Below are 16,342 nucleotides of genomic sequence, written 5' to 3'. Positions count from 1 at the left end.
AAGAGTAGATAAGTGTTGGTTCACACCAAAATTACATTTGTCTGAGGAGGAAGAGAGAAGAGAAGGCAAATATAAAAGAGAACCTGTTAAAAGTTAGCAAGCCATGTTAGTAGTATCCAGAATGTTAGTCATTCTGCCAATAGATTCTTTTTTAAAAAATTAAAATAATCATCTTTTTTTACCTTTTTAAAATGGAAGAAATATACCCAAAACTAACATAAACAAAGGATACATCTTGCCAGATAAATATAGTTTATTGGAAAAACCACCAAGAAATTTTCTTCTATGGAAATACCCAATACAAGAAACAAGAGCCAGGAAGCAGTATGATCAAGAACATGTAATCTGAGGTCTTACAGATTGAAACAGTATTTTGCTAATAAAACACATTCACCTGCCCACAGGAACCAAATGGTTTTTCAGCTAAATAACCATGAAAAATACTTTTCTTTTTCCCCCCATTAAAACCAAAGGTAAATTCTTCATATCTGGGCCATCTGATCTACGTTAACATCTGGTAAACTACTGAGGCAAGTGACTACTGAAGAGACAGCTTCTGGATTCCTCGTTGTCGGGCACTGAGCAAAGTAGCCATCCATCAGCAGCTTCTTGGGAGGCAGGGCTCACAGCAGGGCTGAGTGAACGTGGTGAGGTTGAGGGTCTCCAGGCCTGGAGTTGGCTGGCAGGAGTTGAGCAGGAAGCAGGTGGGCACACAGGGCTGAGGAATGTAGCAGGGTGGGGGACAGTTGTCACAGCAGGTGGGCTCCAGTAACCAAACTGTGTGTGGGCAGGTGCTGGGCAGGCAGACTCCACAGCGGCAGGATTTGTCGAAGGTGCAGATGGTGGTGGCGGGCCCGGTGGGGACACTGCAGCTGTGAGAGGCACAGCAATCCATGGCAATCGGTGTCTGGTTAGCTTTCAGTGTCTTAGACAGATGAGGTTGGTGAGGTACAAATGTCTCCTCTCTTGTTAGGGCTCTTATATACCCTCCCAAGTGGGCATTGGTCCAGCTGGAAGGCTTCCTGTTTTGTTTATGGCACCCTTTTTCAGTGAGATTCTCTAATCTGTTTGGCATTTACATGTCCATTAAGAGTTACCGCTCTTGTTAAGTTAATCATATTTTTGAGTCATTGACTTGTCATTTTTGTCACAAGATCGTCACATTTTTTCTTCACACGTTTCTGGCATACCAAACCTTACATGACTTTTATGGGTAATCAATCCAACTGACAATTCAGCTGTAATTTTGGAGACCAAACTCTTCTTGTTTTCCCTCTTAATTTAAAATACTGTGGATCACATAATGTGATTTCTAATGACTAATTTCAGAATAAGTAACTCAAATGATGAATTCGACCATTTTCAACTCAATAAAGTCAACAAGAATATGGCTATTTACAGATGAATGTTTCATGTGACTACAGGCATCTCAGATATGTTTGCATTATTTAGTGATATTATAATTCAGGTTCTATTGAGCAAGCAAAGTGGCAGAATGGTACAGGATGAAACTCCTTCTTATTATTTTTAAAAAATCCATAGTGAATTTCTCAAGGTTGTATTATTCTATGGATTGTTTTTTTCTAAAAGAGTCTCCATTCCCAAAGTTACACCAATCTTGTGGTGAATCAAAGTATAAATTCACTGGAAGGAAGAAAGGATCCACACAGTGGCCATTCTTTGTTGAATGTACCATCAAAAGAAAACCACCTCAGCCTTGATTCATTTTCATTTGAATGGTGTATGCACTTTAAAATAAGATGAAATAGGAATTAAAAGGAGAAACCTTAAGAGTCACAGAACAACAGTAGATTTTGGCAGGAAATCTGACCCAATGCAATTTAGAACTATGGCATTCATAAAAATCACTTTTTCACTGACTTACTCCCTACTTTGCTTGTTTATTTGTTTTCATATCTTGGATCTTGAACTAGATTGAAATTCCTTTGAGGTATGCCTTAAACAACATTCTTTACTTCAGTCAGCCAGAAATTGAACCAGGTAATCTCAAATGTGTAACACTCTAGATTCCAACATCTTCCTACACCTGTCCATGATCAGCACAAATCCTTTCAGGTAATACTATATAATTTAAATTACATACTTGTTGTGGTAATTTGTTGAATAAACAGAAAGTAAAGATTCTTGGTAGGTTGTTTCTGATGGCACATTACCAAACACCAGTAAGATCTATTTAAAAGAGAAGAAAGCTGACTAAAATCATTGGAAAATATCAAATGTCATTCATAGGTAAGCCTTATACGTTATATGTTAAAACAACCAGTTTATCTTTTTTTCTTTTTAACAACAAAAATAAGTGACACATGTATGCCATCAAATACTATGCAGTCATATAAAGTAAGGCGATCCCATCCTTTGAAGAAACATGGATGGAGCTGGAGGCTATTATCCTTAGTAAACTAATGCAGAAACAGAAAACCAAATATTGTGTGTTCTCACTTATAAGTGGTAGCTAAATGGTGAGAACACATGGACACATAGAGGGGAATAACAGATGCTGGAAGCTATCAGAGGGTGGAAGGTGGGAGGAGAGACAGGATCAGGAAAAATAACTAATGGGTACTAGGCTTAATACCTGGGTGATGAAATAATCTGTACAACAAACCCCCACGACACAAGTTTACCTATGTAACAAACCTGCACGTGTACCCCTGAACTTAAAACTTAAAAAAACAGAAAACAACTTTCAAATCATTTTTATGAGCAGGAATTTACAACAAATGCCAAGGGTGTTGAACATCATGCTGTTACCAGATGGTGCCATGCAGTTCTAGGCTTTTGGTGTCCCAAACAAAGAATTGGATGAGACACACACAGCAAAACGAAGCAGCAAAAGTGTATTAAGCACAGTATTACACTCTAAGAGGGGGAGAGCGAACCGACCTCTATGAGATGAGATCAGCCCCCAGCTTGGTGCAGTTTGGGTTTTTTTAATGTGTGTGTGTTTCTCTTCCCAGGGCTGCCTAATCTCTAGCCAGTGTCTGCCTCTTTGATTGACAGGTGTGTTGCTTAGTTACTTTGGTCCCTGTGTGCTTGCACACCACCTCCAGCCCATAATTTTAAGTACATACATGATATGCAGTCCATATGCATAAGCCTGAATGAGCTGATTTTCATACAAGGTCATGTTAAGGATACTTTTTCTCTTTAATGCACATGCTTATCCATGAAGAATTGCCCCTTACTGGTTTGGTCCTTATCCTGCCCTGGCCATGGGGGCCTTGCTTTCTTCTCTTCTCTTACTTTTTGTTTTGGCTAGAGTGCAGTGGCATTCTCTGCTTACTGCAGCCTCCACCTCCTGGGTTCAAGTGATTCTCCTACCTCAGACTCCCAAGTAGCTGGGATTACAGGTGCCCATCACCACACCCAGCTACGTTTTGTATTTTTTGTAGAGCGGGGGGTTTCACCATGTTGGCCAGGCTGGTCTTGAACTCCTGACCTCAAATGATCCACCTGCTTTGGCCTCCCAAAGTGCCAGGATTACAGGATAAGCCACCGCGACTGGTCTAACTTCTGCTTCTTATCTTGCTTCTTGCTTACCTGCCCCTTCACCTTGCTTCTGGTCTCTGCTTTTATTCACTCCGCCCTTTATCCAAGTTTTAAATTCCCTTTGCTATTCTCCTGCCTCAATACCTACACTTTACCACTGAAGAACAGAGAAGCAAATTCAAGTGGCCTTCCCAGTATATTATAAAATTCAAAGTTAATGAACTAGTATTGAAACCGTCAAGGAAATGTTTAATGTTTACTTACTCTTGACTTACCAGTCTCTCTCATCTAGAAGCCAGTGGCTTGGCAAGTAGAATATATGAAGAAGACCCTCTCCCATTCTCTGTGTTCTCTCTGACTTCTCTTTTAAAATTTATCTTGAAATATTATATAGATTCAGGAGATCTACTCTACAACATGGTGACTATAGTGAATAACCATATACTGCAATGAAAAACGCTGAGAGAATGGATTCAGTGTTCTCACAATAAAAATGATAGCTATGTGATCATGCATATGTTAATCATACAGCACATCACATAAAGTGAAGGCGGGAGTCTCCTAGGTACTTTACCTTCTGTGACCTCGTTCATACTGTTTCTTTAGCTTAAACTGACCTTTCCCAGTTCTCTACTTTCCAAATCCTGTTGATCCCTCAAGATTCAGCCAAACATCCCCTTCATAAAGAAACTTTAGGTGATTCTTCTAGATGTTTGCATCCTTTTCTCTGCTCTCACAAAATGGGCTGCCTATTCTTCCCTTTCAACCTCATTTCTTTCTGCTATATTTTATAGTTTGTCACTTAAATTTGTTTTCCTCACTCCAGTGCAAGGTTTTGGAAGTGGTAATCGTATGTTAGCCTTATTTGTCTTTTTCAAGCACTTAGGACAGTGCCTGAAACAGGGTAGGCATTTGATAAATATTTGTTGCATTGGATTATATTTCAAATTAGAATTAAAAAGGTATTTATTTATTTTTATAATGGCCTTTTATAACAGTAACCTTTTATATAAGCAGAGTGATTCATTTTTTGTGTGAATTGCTTTACAGTTGTCAAAACTTTTTTCTTTTTCTTTTTTTTTTTGAGACAGAGTTTCGCTCTTGTTGCCCAGAGTACAATGGCGCGATCTCTGCTCACAGCAACCTCTGCCTCCTGGGTTCAAGCCATTCTCCTGCCTCAGCCTCTGGAGTACATGGGATCACAGGCGTGCACCACCGCACCCAGCTAATTTTGTATTTTTAGCAGAGATGGGGTTTCTCCATGTTGGTCAGGCTGGTCTTGAGCTCCAGACCTCAGGTGATCAGCCCACCTCGGCCTCCCAAAGTGCTGGGATTACAGTCGTGAGCCACCACGCCCAGCCAACATTTTTAAATTCAAAGATTTACTTAAATGAGATGGTGAAAAAAATAGGGGTTAGCTCAATCTTTGAGGTCCTTTCTATGAGCATGTTGATCTCAAATTGCCAGCTTCACTGCTTTAAGGACACATGTGAGTTTATTTAGAGGCAGGGAAAAAACAAAAATTAAAGTTAGATGCTGACCTTGGCATTTAAAACAACTCTAAGCTTAGAGCCTAATGCATTTCACTATCCTCACAGTTTTCTTCAGGTATCTACGTATGCCTGTGAGGCCTCTTTTTGGCTATGAAATTTATCTTGATGTCATCAGAAAGTGTAATTCTGCTGGATATATTTATAAGTTCATGATGCATGTGTCAAGAGTCATTGGGTAATTATAGCATTAAATGTTGAGGCAGTATGTGGTTTGGGGAGTTGTGGTGTTTATTTAGTTTTGAAGTAAGGAGATCCAAGATAGCATTTTTTTTTCCCATTTCTCATTTGAAATCATTGTTTGAAACAGGAAAAGAAACCTTCTGTAAAACTGAAGGCACAGTGCTATAATATTTTCTTCCAAATGGCTTAATTAAAGGCCATTTGCTGAGCAGCCCTTAATGACTACTGAAGGTCCTCAGGGCAATGTGGGCAAAGCTCTTTGGCTAGCAGCAAAGTGGTTCACACTCACAAGGCTGGACGCAGGTGGTGACAGAGAGCCCGCTCAGGATTGGAGCTGGGTGGCATTTGTTGAGCAGGCAACAGGATGGCACATAGGAATCAGGCACGCAGCAGGGCAGGGGACAGATTTCACAGCAGGTGGGCTGAAGGAGGCTGATGTCATGAGGGCAGATGCTGGGCAGGCAGACTTCACATTGACAGCTTATGTCAGAGGGACAGATAGTGGTGGCCAGGCCAGTGGGGACGCTGCAGCATCCTTGGAGCTAGGAATCACAGCAAGACATGGTGACAGTGGACCAGGAAAATGTTTTGTTGCAAAGGAAGGCTTTCTTCTACAAAGCTGTCCTCTATGGGTCTTTTATATCCACCTATCTCAGGGAACACGGCTTCTGCCCATCAGAATGTTGGACGGAACATCCTTACTGCTGTTTACATAATCCTGTAAAAATAACTCCCTAACTTCTTGTGTATCAGACATGGGATGAGCTCTCCTTCAGTTTCATTTAGTTGTGTTGCTACATTCAAACTTGCTTCCTGTTGTAGTTTCAAAATGGTGTCAGTGTAGTTTTCCACTTACTCACATGTAGACACATCCATATTGTATTAGTCAGTTCTCACGCTGCTATAGGGACATACCCGAGACTGGGTAATTTATAAAGGAAATAAGTTTAATGGACTCACAGTAGACCCACCTCGGCCTCCCAAAGTGCTGGGATTACAGGCATGAGCCACTGCGCCCGGCCTCAAGAATAATTTGAAGGAAAAATGAAATACCGTTTTTTAAATTATTATATTATCAAGGATAAACAATTATTAACATTAAGGGCAGTTGTTTTACCTTGATTATTGATGCTCATCAGAAAACTGAAAATGTGTTTGAGTTGCCAAACATTCTGCATTTCAATTCAAAGTTAATGATCCAGCCAATATTTCTTTTCTTCCGACACTGCTAATCAGTAAAGTCTGACTTTTTAAAAAAGGTTTGTTCTTACCTTGGAAACATGAATACCTTTTTAAATACTCATTGTATACACTCATTTTATTGTAGACTGTAATCACCACAGAGAAAGCAGAGCTGCTGTGTACAACAAAACATACAATTGACAGGGATAGTAGAGAATATATTGTCAAGTGTCATATACTTTCTCCTGAATAAAGACAGCCACCTATAATCACATTTCTCTTTGACATATTGCTGTCTGTGGAGAAGGTGAGTGCTTTGGTGTAGTGGAAAGAGAAGGGACTTGGGACTTAGTTTGGGGTTTAATTCCTTCTCTCTCCCTTATGATTTACATAACTTTTGCAAGTACTTTAGTCTTTCTCAGCCTGAGTTTCTGCACCTGTTAGTGGCCTTTCTTCACTTGTTAGTGATGCAGGGCAGGGGAGCCCCAAAGTGGGGCTTCGCCTGCAAGGGTTCTTAGCTTTGCCCAGGGAAGAATTCAAGGGCAAGCCGGAGGTAGAAAACAGCTTTATTGAAGCAGCAGTGTTATAGCTCCATGACTGCTCCTGCAGAACAGGGCTACCTCTGTAGGCCGAGAGTAGCAGCTCAGGGCAGTTTTGCGTATTTACACCTACTTTTAATTAGATGTAGATTAAAGAGTGGTTTGTGCAGAAATTTCTAGGGAAGGAGTAGAAACTTTTAGGTCATTGGGTCTTTGCCATGGAAAGAGGTGGTAACTTAGGTGTTGCCACGGCAACGGTTAATTGACACGGCATGCTGGTGGACATGTCTGATTGGAAAGCTGTTTCTGTCCCCATCCTGTTTTAGCTAGCCCTCAGTTTGGTCTGGTATCTGAGCCCCACCTCTGGAGTAGAGTCCCACCTTCTACCTCATTAGTATGCCCAGTAGATATTCACTCAGTGTGAGCTATTCCCAATGAAAGCAGTAAAAGTAATGAGGTAGAATGGGCTTGGTTAGTTGCATGGGGTACTTGTTACTTAGAATGCTTCTGGATGATCTAGAATCATAGAATGTTAAAATGAAAAGCAACCTTAGAGATGGTCTGATTGACCAACCCATTTTACTGCTTTAACACCTGAGACCCCAAGAACTTAATTGACTTGTTTAGGGCCACAGAAGCAGCTCAAGGCAGAGCCAGGGCTAAAACAACACATTTTCTGGTTTCCAGTTGGGGATTTATAACTAGGCAAGGGCCTGTGAATGCTAAAGACCCATGGTAGTAGTAGAAGGGACTTTGAGTTATTTTCAGTATTAAAAACAAACTCTAAATTTTTATCCCTTACTAGCATGTATGAAAACATGAAACTTCTTTGTTTTTGACTAGAAAAAAGGTAACTTGGCATGGTAACAAAGGTTATTCTATAATAATCCTAAATATTTCATTGATATTTATAAATGTATTTATGAACAAAAATGAAGGAATTATTAAACTTTTTAAAGAAAGCCATTTGGGAAAAATACATATTTCAAGAAATAGAAAGATGCCCAGCCTAAGTATCCATCATCCGATGAGTGGATAAAGAAACTGTAGTATGTATGTATATATATATATATATATATATACACCATGAAATACTACTCAGCTGTTAAAGAGAATGAAACAATGTCTTTTGCTGCAATTTGGATGGAGCTAGAGGCCATTATTCTGAGTGAAATGGAGTGGGAAATCACAGGAATCGAAAACAAAAACCATGTTTTCACTTATAAGTGGAAGCTAAACTAAGTATGCAGATGCATATGGAGTGATATAATGGACTTTAGAGACTCAAAAGGTGGAGGGTGGGAGGGAGGCCAGGAAGAAAACACTACACATTAGGTACGATGTATACTCCTCGGGTACGGGTGTACCAAAATCTCAGAATTCACCATCGCTGTGTAATTCATCCATGTAACCAAAAACCACTTGCACCCCAAAAGCTACTGAAATAAATAAATAAACAAACAAATAAATAAATATTTTTAAAAGATGCTTTTTGGTGAGAAAGTTGGGAACTGCCATGTGGCAGTAATGGTGAGAGTCTCTCATGTGTAACAGGTTGATGCTGTGGACATGGTGGTTTCCACACTTCAGGACATCTGGTCCTCACAATAATCCTGAGACAAAAGCAAGGCAGAAAGTAATAACAAGCTAACTGAGACTGTAGGAAGCCAAACTATAGGTAGGAAACCACTTTAATAACAGGGAAATTGAGACTGAGAGGGAACCAACTGGCCCAAAGGCCAAAGGCAAGTCCAAAAGTATATATATATATATATATATGTGTGTGTGTGTGTGTGTATACATCTCACCATACCTTTATTTTCTGCAAAGACCTAATTGCACTTAGATTTTTCTAAGATAAATAAGGACATGAATTAGGAATTAGTGGTTATCATAGAAGTTTTGTTCTAATAGAAACTGTGTTTTTGCTCTCAGAATTGTGTGACTATTTCTGGTGTATAGAAAATACTACACTGTGGTCTGATATTTTAAGTATATTTCATTGTCATGATATTATATGTCACTTAGACCAGCAAACTTCTAATCATGGTCATGACTAATGTAAACCAATGTAAGCCCCATTTGAGGGTGCAATGAATACTCAATAAATGCTGATATGAATTCAAAATGGATTTTTTTTGGAAGACAGCATATATGAAGAAATGGATGTATATGCTTCTCAAAATTGCTTTGCATTTTGAGTTCAGAATTTCAGATGACTGTGACTAGGATGATCAAATTATTTATACACACCAGCACCGTGATCAATTCATTTAGTTAATTAAGGAAGAAAGAAAAATCAATGTCAGAATCAATGGAAACTAAAATCCAGTATTTTAAAAATATTCTATTAATCTCCAGACTCTAGCATAGTGCTTGCACAGTGGATGTCTTCCAATAATATCTATTAAATAAATATCTGTTAAATAAAAGATTCTATAAAATGAACTACCACATTTTTTACTTTTTAACCTATCACAAATAACCAGTATCTATTTTTTCGATAAATTCCACTATGAGAGCTCTTATTCTGTTGGGGTAAATCTTGGATAGTGTGTTAACTTGCTGTTCAGGTTTAGGTAGGCATTCCACTGTCCCTAATGGGAAACATGAAAATAAATCATCACAAGGTGATATTTGTTAAGCCAGAATAAAGTTTATTAACAAATAGTCAAAATGGTTATTTCTCAAACAGTGATGAAATAGCCTAAAAGACAGAAAGGAGGTCTCCAACTGAACCGAAAGGAGCAAAGAATTAAGATTCATCAAGGCTTGGCCCCGGGGATTGGGATGGCCTCAGCCTTGATGTAGGCAGCAGTGAGTGCTGAAGCCCGGGTGGTGCAGAGGACATTGGGCAGCCACCTCACGGAACCTGTGCAGACTTGGCTGGTTAACAGCAGCAGGGCTCGCAGGGACTCTCACAGCCAGGCTGAACATAGGTGGTCAGGTTGATCCCACTCAGGCCGGGAGTCGGGTGACAGTTGTTGAGCAGCCAGCAAGTTGGCACATAGGTATCAGGCTTGCAGCAGGGTGGGGGGCAGGTGTCACAGCAGATGGGCTGAAGGAGGCTGATCTCATGTGGGCAGGTGCTGGGTAGGCAGACTCCACAGCGGCAGCTTTTATCAAAGGAGCAGAAGGTGGTGGCAGGGCCAGTGGGGACGCTGCAGGAGCGGAGAGCACAGCAATCCATAGCAATGGGAGGTGGGTTTTTGTTGAGTCGAGAGAAGTCCTTTGGTGTCTCGATGCTCCTCTCTTCTACCCTGGCTCTTATATACCCATCTCCCTGGGCGTCAGCCTATTACTGAGGGTTTTTTCCCCATGTTTCACTTTATAGCTATCTCCATAAAAACTGTCTAATTACTTAAGTGTTTATTACCTAAGATATACTGCTCACCTCATAAAAGATATTTAGGTTGTTTTGTTGTCAAATTAGGACTCTTCACATTGCCAGTGTGTCACTACACAGAAAGCTTCATTCCAGTCTTCAAAGGTACCGGGCCATTATCTTCTAATCGTTATACCCTCACTAATAATGGCTTGGTATGCCAGGCATCTGCAAACCTTTCCCACTTCTTTTGTTTACTTTTCAGATGAAGAGGACAAGTAAGCTTTTTGTTTGTTGTTCTACCAATGACCAAAGGTTCTATGTGATCCTTTAGGCCCTCGGCTGAAAAAGTGATATCACCTTTTAGATTTATTATTTGTGGCTCCAAGAAATGAATGAAGATGAATGGATAGAATCTATAGAGAAATAGATTTTGGTTTTGTGTAAAAAGGCACTTTTTATAGAACTGTAACAAATCATTTGTTCTCCATTCCTTTCAAATATGCTGCGAACGATAACTTGGTAAGAACCTGCAGGGGGAGTGAAGACCTGCATGGGTGACAAAGATGGGTGTCCTTTAAGCTCCATCCAACTGTGTTATAAATGAAGATTCTTTATGACCAAAAATCTAGTTGTATCGGGCCATTCAGAAGCTAAATGGTACAGTATTTCCCAGACTGAGTTCCGTGAACACCGGTTCCAAGGGACTTGAAAGGGTTCTCTGGTAAATAAGTTTGGGAAAGGCTGAGTTCTTCATTGTTGGGCCTCTCGGAGCCTTTAATGTGCTAAGGTGCTCTACGACTTTTCAATACAGAGATAGAGCATGTATTTTTCTCCAAACTTACTTGACCGTGGACTGCTTTTTGTTTGTTTTCAGAGATTAGCTTTACAGGTCAGTGCTTTATGGAACATACTTGGGGAGATTTAGCAACATCTTACCGCAAGCTTGTCCAACCTGCAGCATAGGTCACATGTGGCCCAGAATGGCATTGAATGTAGCACAGCACAAATTTGTAAACTTTCTTAAAACATTATGAGATTTTTTGTGATTTTTTTTCTTTTTTTTGCTCATCAGCTGTCATTAGTGTTAGTGTTTTTTACGTGTGGCCCAAGACAATTCTTCTTCTTTCAAAGTGGTCCAGGGAAGCCAAAACATCGAACACCCCCGTCTTATTTCCAGACTCTGTGGTCCAGAATAGAGACATTTCCAAGTTTCGTCTAAACCACTAAAACTCTAAAAATAAAGTTTTAAAAGTAGATGAAGGTAGAAAATTTAGTATGATTTAGAATTACTTTAGAATAGGAAAAATATTGAACTGGTAAAACCTTTAGAAATAGCTTACTTAGAAAGGTTTAAAAACATGTATATATTTTTTTGACCCATTTTTTCAGATAAGATGGCTCAAGTTCTAAAGACAAGTAGAAAATTGTACAATACAGAGGAATCAAAAGCCAAATGAGATGCAAATCAACAAGATGATGGATTAAAAAAAAATGCTTAGCCTGAAACTGCTTTCATTTTAGCCATTTTCTTATTGGAATGATTTTGCAGTTTTGGATTCCTATGCTAGAATTTACATCTCTCTTAGATATTTACATATCAAAATTAGAATTTACATATCAAATGCTCATTGATTGAACACCTGCTGTACGTTGGGCATCATGCAAAAAGTCGCCATAGGCTCCTGCCCTTACAGCGGTCATAGAAAGGAAGAGAAATACAGAGAAGTAAACCTGCAAAAAATAACAAAGGATTGTACATTTAGATTTTCCAGGTTATGATATGACAGTTTAGAGATAGAAGCTATAGACTTTACCTGGAAAACTTAGGAAGCCCTTCACAGAAAGAGAACATTTGTTTGGATTTTGAAGGGTGAAAAGGAGCTTAGCAGATTGAAATAAATAGGAAGGAGATTTCAGCCATTAAAACAAAATGCCACGGGGCACTCATAGGAGGACAAAAAGTGTTGCCTGGTTGAAGCATAGGTTCTGAATCAGTTGGAATGGAGGTGGAAAGATGGGTTAGTGCCACATTATGAAGAATTTGTACTGTGCTTAGAATCCTACACTTAGGATTTTGAACTTTATCTTGTAGGCAATGGTCATTATCTAAGGGTTGCTGAACAGGTATGTGGCATGACTAAATTTTGGAAATACACTGTAGTTTTTGAGGGGAGGTTCATTATGGTTATCATTGTCACTTACTAAGTATTAGGTAATGTGCTGAGTGCTTTGCATGCTTTGTCTCATACAGTTCTTACAACAACCTTATGATGATGTATGCAATGATATTATCCTTGCCCTTTGACAGAGAAGGAACCTGAGGCACAGAGGGGCTAAGTAGCTAGTGAGTGAGTAGCTGGCATTTGAAGCCAAGTAGTGTGGCTTCAGATTTCATGGCCTTAATCACTGTGCCAGATTCCCTCTTGCTTTAGGGGTATTGTCTGACTACAGTGCAGAGGACCCTCAAGATTAGTTGAGTGTGAGATTGGTAGGAAGGATGGGGCCAGGTCATTGAAGGTCTTGGGACCACAAGGGGAGTTGGGTTTAGAGCTGTTTTCGTAATCAAAAGACTATGCTGTAGAAAGGAGGTAATTTGGAGACAGGGACAATAATTAGGAAGTTATTTGGGTGCTCTAGGGGAGTGAGGAGTATCTTAGAAGATATCATAGTTTTGTGGGAATAGAGAAGAGGGACTTATCAGAGATTTCTTATCACATCATTCAGTTTTTAGGGGCCACCATCTGGGTAGTACATTAGTTTCCACAATAAAATTAATATTTTTGTTTTTAAGGTAATGGGAACACTAATCCTCTGCTAACACTTTGCATGTATTGGATGTATACCATGTGTCAGGCATGGTGCTAAGTATTATTGTGTATCTGCTTCCTTATATCTTACAGCCCTTTAAGATCACTATTGGGTACACTGTTACTGTACCCATTTCACAGATGATGAAACCAAGAGCAAGGATATTAAGTAATAATTCTAAAGTCACACTGAATGATGGCTCACCTGATAGCAATCGCTTGCACAAAATCAATATTTTTGTGGAATTAAATTTTATATAATTGTAGATTATGCTCATGTACTTTTTAAATTTATTAATGTCCTCAACAAAATGTGCTAGGTGCTAAGCATAGAGCAATAAACAGGTCAGATAAGGTCCTTGTTGTCAAGGTGTTAATTCTAGTGGGAGAAACAGACAGTAAAAAACCTAAGAAATGAATAAATAAGAACTCCAGAGAAGTGCCAGGGAGTGTACCTACCTTAGTTAGAGTGGTCAGAGTGGCTGGACTGTAGTGAAGAGAAGGAGTGTATTAGGAAATGAGGTTACAGAAGGTGGCAGGTGGCAAGCCGTGCAGAACTTTTTAGTTGTTCTACACAGTTTAGATTTTACTCTAAGGGTGTTGAAATCCACTGGATGACTTTGAGAATGGTGTGATAAGATGCGATTTATGTTCAAAGGAAAATGAACTGCAGCAGAGCAAAGTGGAAACTGGCATGACTAGAAAGTGTGAGGATAAACAGTTGATGCTAGTTTTTGATGAACTGTTAAGAGGTGGTAGAGTTTGGAAGCCCTTTTGAAAGTGGAGATGAAAGGTCATGCTGATTGAGAGGATGCGTGGAGCCAAGGATCATATCTAGGTGTCAGATTTACTCGTAAAAAAGACTGCTATCTGGAGTGATAGGAAAGGGATTGGAGATGAATTTAGTTTGGGACCTACAGACAAAGCATCCTGAAGCTGTGAGAGGAAGCCCAGCTGGAGGTGAAGATTTGGGAGGCTCCAATATATGGGAAAGATTTTGCTTACTATGATGTGCCTGGACTGAGAATGAGATAGTCACTTTTATGTGCGTTAGTCATGTTTTGCTGTGAGCCACTTTGTGCCTTACCAACATCCATCTCCCAACAACTCAGTGAATTTCTGGGTGGCTGTTGGGAAACGCCTTCCACAGTGGCACCTCCTGAGTCAGCAGGGATGTTAGGAAGCTTCACACCTCAGGGCCACTCAATTTTCCTAAAGCCTGTTGGAATTCTTCATCCCTTCACAAAAGCAGGATATAGAAACCTTTAAAGTTTGTCATCCTAATAAAAATGCCTAGTAAGTAAAAACATGTGGTCTTCATTTCCTGAATTGCATGATCTTTGAAACTGCCAATGCATTCCTTTGTAATACAGATTGAAAGAAAGAATGGCTGGTATCAGGGCTGCCATTGATATCAATTTATTCTTTGTTTACTTTGCTATTTTGCTGAGCATTCACGCAAAGGATTCTGGGCTTGGGTTAAATGGTGAACTTGGGAGTTTTTTCCAGTTGCATCAGATTGTTTCTTTTTTTCCAGTTTGTGGTTATAGTGAAGCCTGATATATCTCTTGCCACCCTTATTAGCTTGCACTAAAAATTACCCCCAAATTGAATTTCTTTTAAATGGAAATAGTGGTGTTTTCCACTTGAGGGCATCTGATAGTCTCTAGAGTTGTCATCTGGCAACATGCAGAGCTGATCTCATAGCTTTCAGTCAGGTGGCACATGCAACATTCTTGCAAGTGGTTGCTTAGCCAGCTGGCTGGAAGTGTTACCTATTTTTTCCTGGGAACCCTAGGCTTTCAGTTTAATTCTCATGTGTTATGGTAGGCTGTGGAGTATACAGATAGTAACAGATCATTATATATGATTAATATATAAAAATATGTATTAACTAAATTAATCTGTTTAGGAAAATAGACACTCAATAAAATTTGAGTACCTACTATATGCCAGGCACTGGAGAAATGAAATTTCAAGCTGCCTACTATGTGAAATATTGAGATATTTAAACTTATAATTATTCTAGAGTAAGTTTTGGAATTTTCATCCTTGGAATTATTTTCTAGCGATAGTTTTACTTTACAATTTTATTTTGAATCAGAGACATTTTTCTCAATTGATTAGATAAATCTGACTACTGCATTGAATTAAGTAACCACTGTTTTTCCAAAGAACTCCTGTAGTACTCAAAATTTTTTGAAATTAAGAGACTTAATTGTTATATATTTAAATATTAGCTGACACTAGGGTTTAAAATATACTTTGAGTTTTTAGCTTATTTTACTAAACATATAGTTGACTATATGAAAAGAGCAAACTCTCATACAGAATTTTCTGTGTAACAGATATTTTAAAAAGTGCATTACATGTATCATGTCATTTAATTCTTACCACAGCCCTATGAGGCTGGTATTAAAGCTATCCTCTCTTTTATAGCTAAAGGAAACTGAGGCATAGAGCAGTTAAGTAAGTTGCTCAAGGTCAATAGCTGGTAAGTGGTGGAATTAAAATCTGAACCAAAGCCATCTGGCTCCAGAATCTATGTTCTTATTCACTATACATTAATCTATAATCTCTCTATTATTGATTATTACATTTTTCAAGAGAAAATACATAACTTGGTTTATTTCAACCAATCTCTGTTGAGCACCTGGTATTTGCTTTGTACTGTGCTAGGAGACTTAGGACATTCAAGGACAAGCAGGACATGGTGTACCCTTAAATATCATAGAATTTACTGGGATTCTCAGGGTACACAGGGCTTGAATGCAAGGCAGAGGAGTAGGAAAGGCATTCCAGCTGTAAGGAACAGCAGCAGTAAATGCATAGAAGAAGCGGAAAAGAACAAATGGTTGTTAGGAAGCCGTGAATAGTGCAGTGTGTCTAGAGAACCATTGTGTGAGATAAAAGCAAGATGTAGAGTCTTGACCCCAGGATGAGGAGTTTGAACTTGAATTCAGTAGACCCACGGAGAACCACTGGTATATATTTTTCTAAGGCAGGGAAGTTACCTCTTTAACTCCTTCATTTGTAAATATGGCTAATGTTACTATCACATTGATAGGATGTTTAAAAAATACATTAAAGAAAGCATTAAAATGTGCAATGCAGTGCCTGGAACATAGTAAGTCCTCAATAAATGTCCTAATAGGTGTGATGGTTGTTACTAAATAAGCAGAGGGAGGCTGGAGCTTTTTTTTCCCTGACATTTTCAGATATTCTTTCTCTTCAACAATAGGG

General features: G+C 39.2%; 2 protein-coding genes across 2 annotated transcripts; both read right to left on the bottom strand.

Annotated features, from left to right (window-relative positions):
• Positions 1 to 235: 235 nt before the first annotated feature.
• On the bottom strand, positions 236 to 934 carry LOC105503075 (keratin-associated protein 3-2-like). Its single transcript, XM_011929810.1, has one exon. It carries the CDS (start codon positions 893 to 895, stop codon positions 599 to 601), a length of 297 nt encoding a protein of 98 aa, XP_011785200.1. The 5' UTR covers positions 896 to 934; the 3' UTR covers positions 236 to 598.
• An 8,668-nt stretch (positions 935 to 9,602) lies between these two features.
• Positions 9,603 to 10,187, bottom strand: LOC105503074 (keratin-associated protein 3-1). Its single transcript, XM_011929809.1, has one exon. It carries the CDS (start codon positions 10,152 to 10,154, stop codon positions 9,855 to 9,857), a length of 300 nt encoding a protein of 99 aa, XP_011785199.1. The 5' UTR covers positions 10,155 to 10,187; the 3' UTR covers positions 9,603 to 9,854.
• Positions 10,188 to 16,342: the final 6,155 nt, after the last annotated feature.

This window comes from Colobus angolensis, unplaced genomic scaffold (assembly GCF_000951035.1).
Source record: "Colobus angolensis palliatus isolate OR3802 unplaced genomic scaffold, Cang.pa_1.0 Scaffold83, whole genome shotgun sequence".
Taxonomy (NCBI): domain Eukaryota; kingdom Metazoa; phylum Chordata; class Mammalia; order Primates; family Cercopithecidae; genus Colobus; species Colobus angolensis.
The sequence above is the reverse complement of the archived record's forward strand: the minus strand, read 5'-3'. Positions and strand labels throughout refer to the sequence as shown.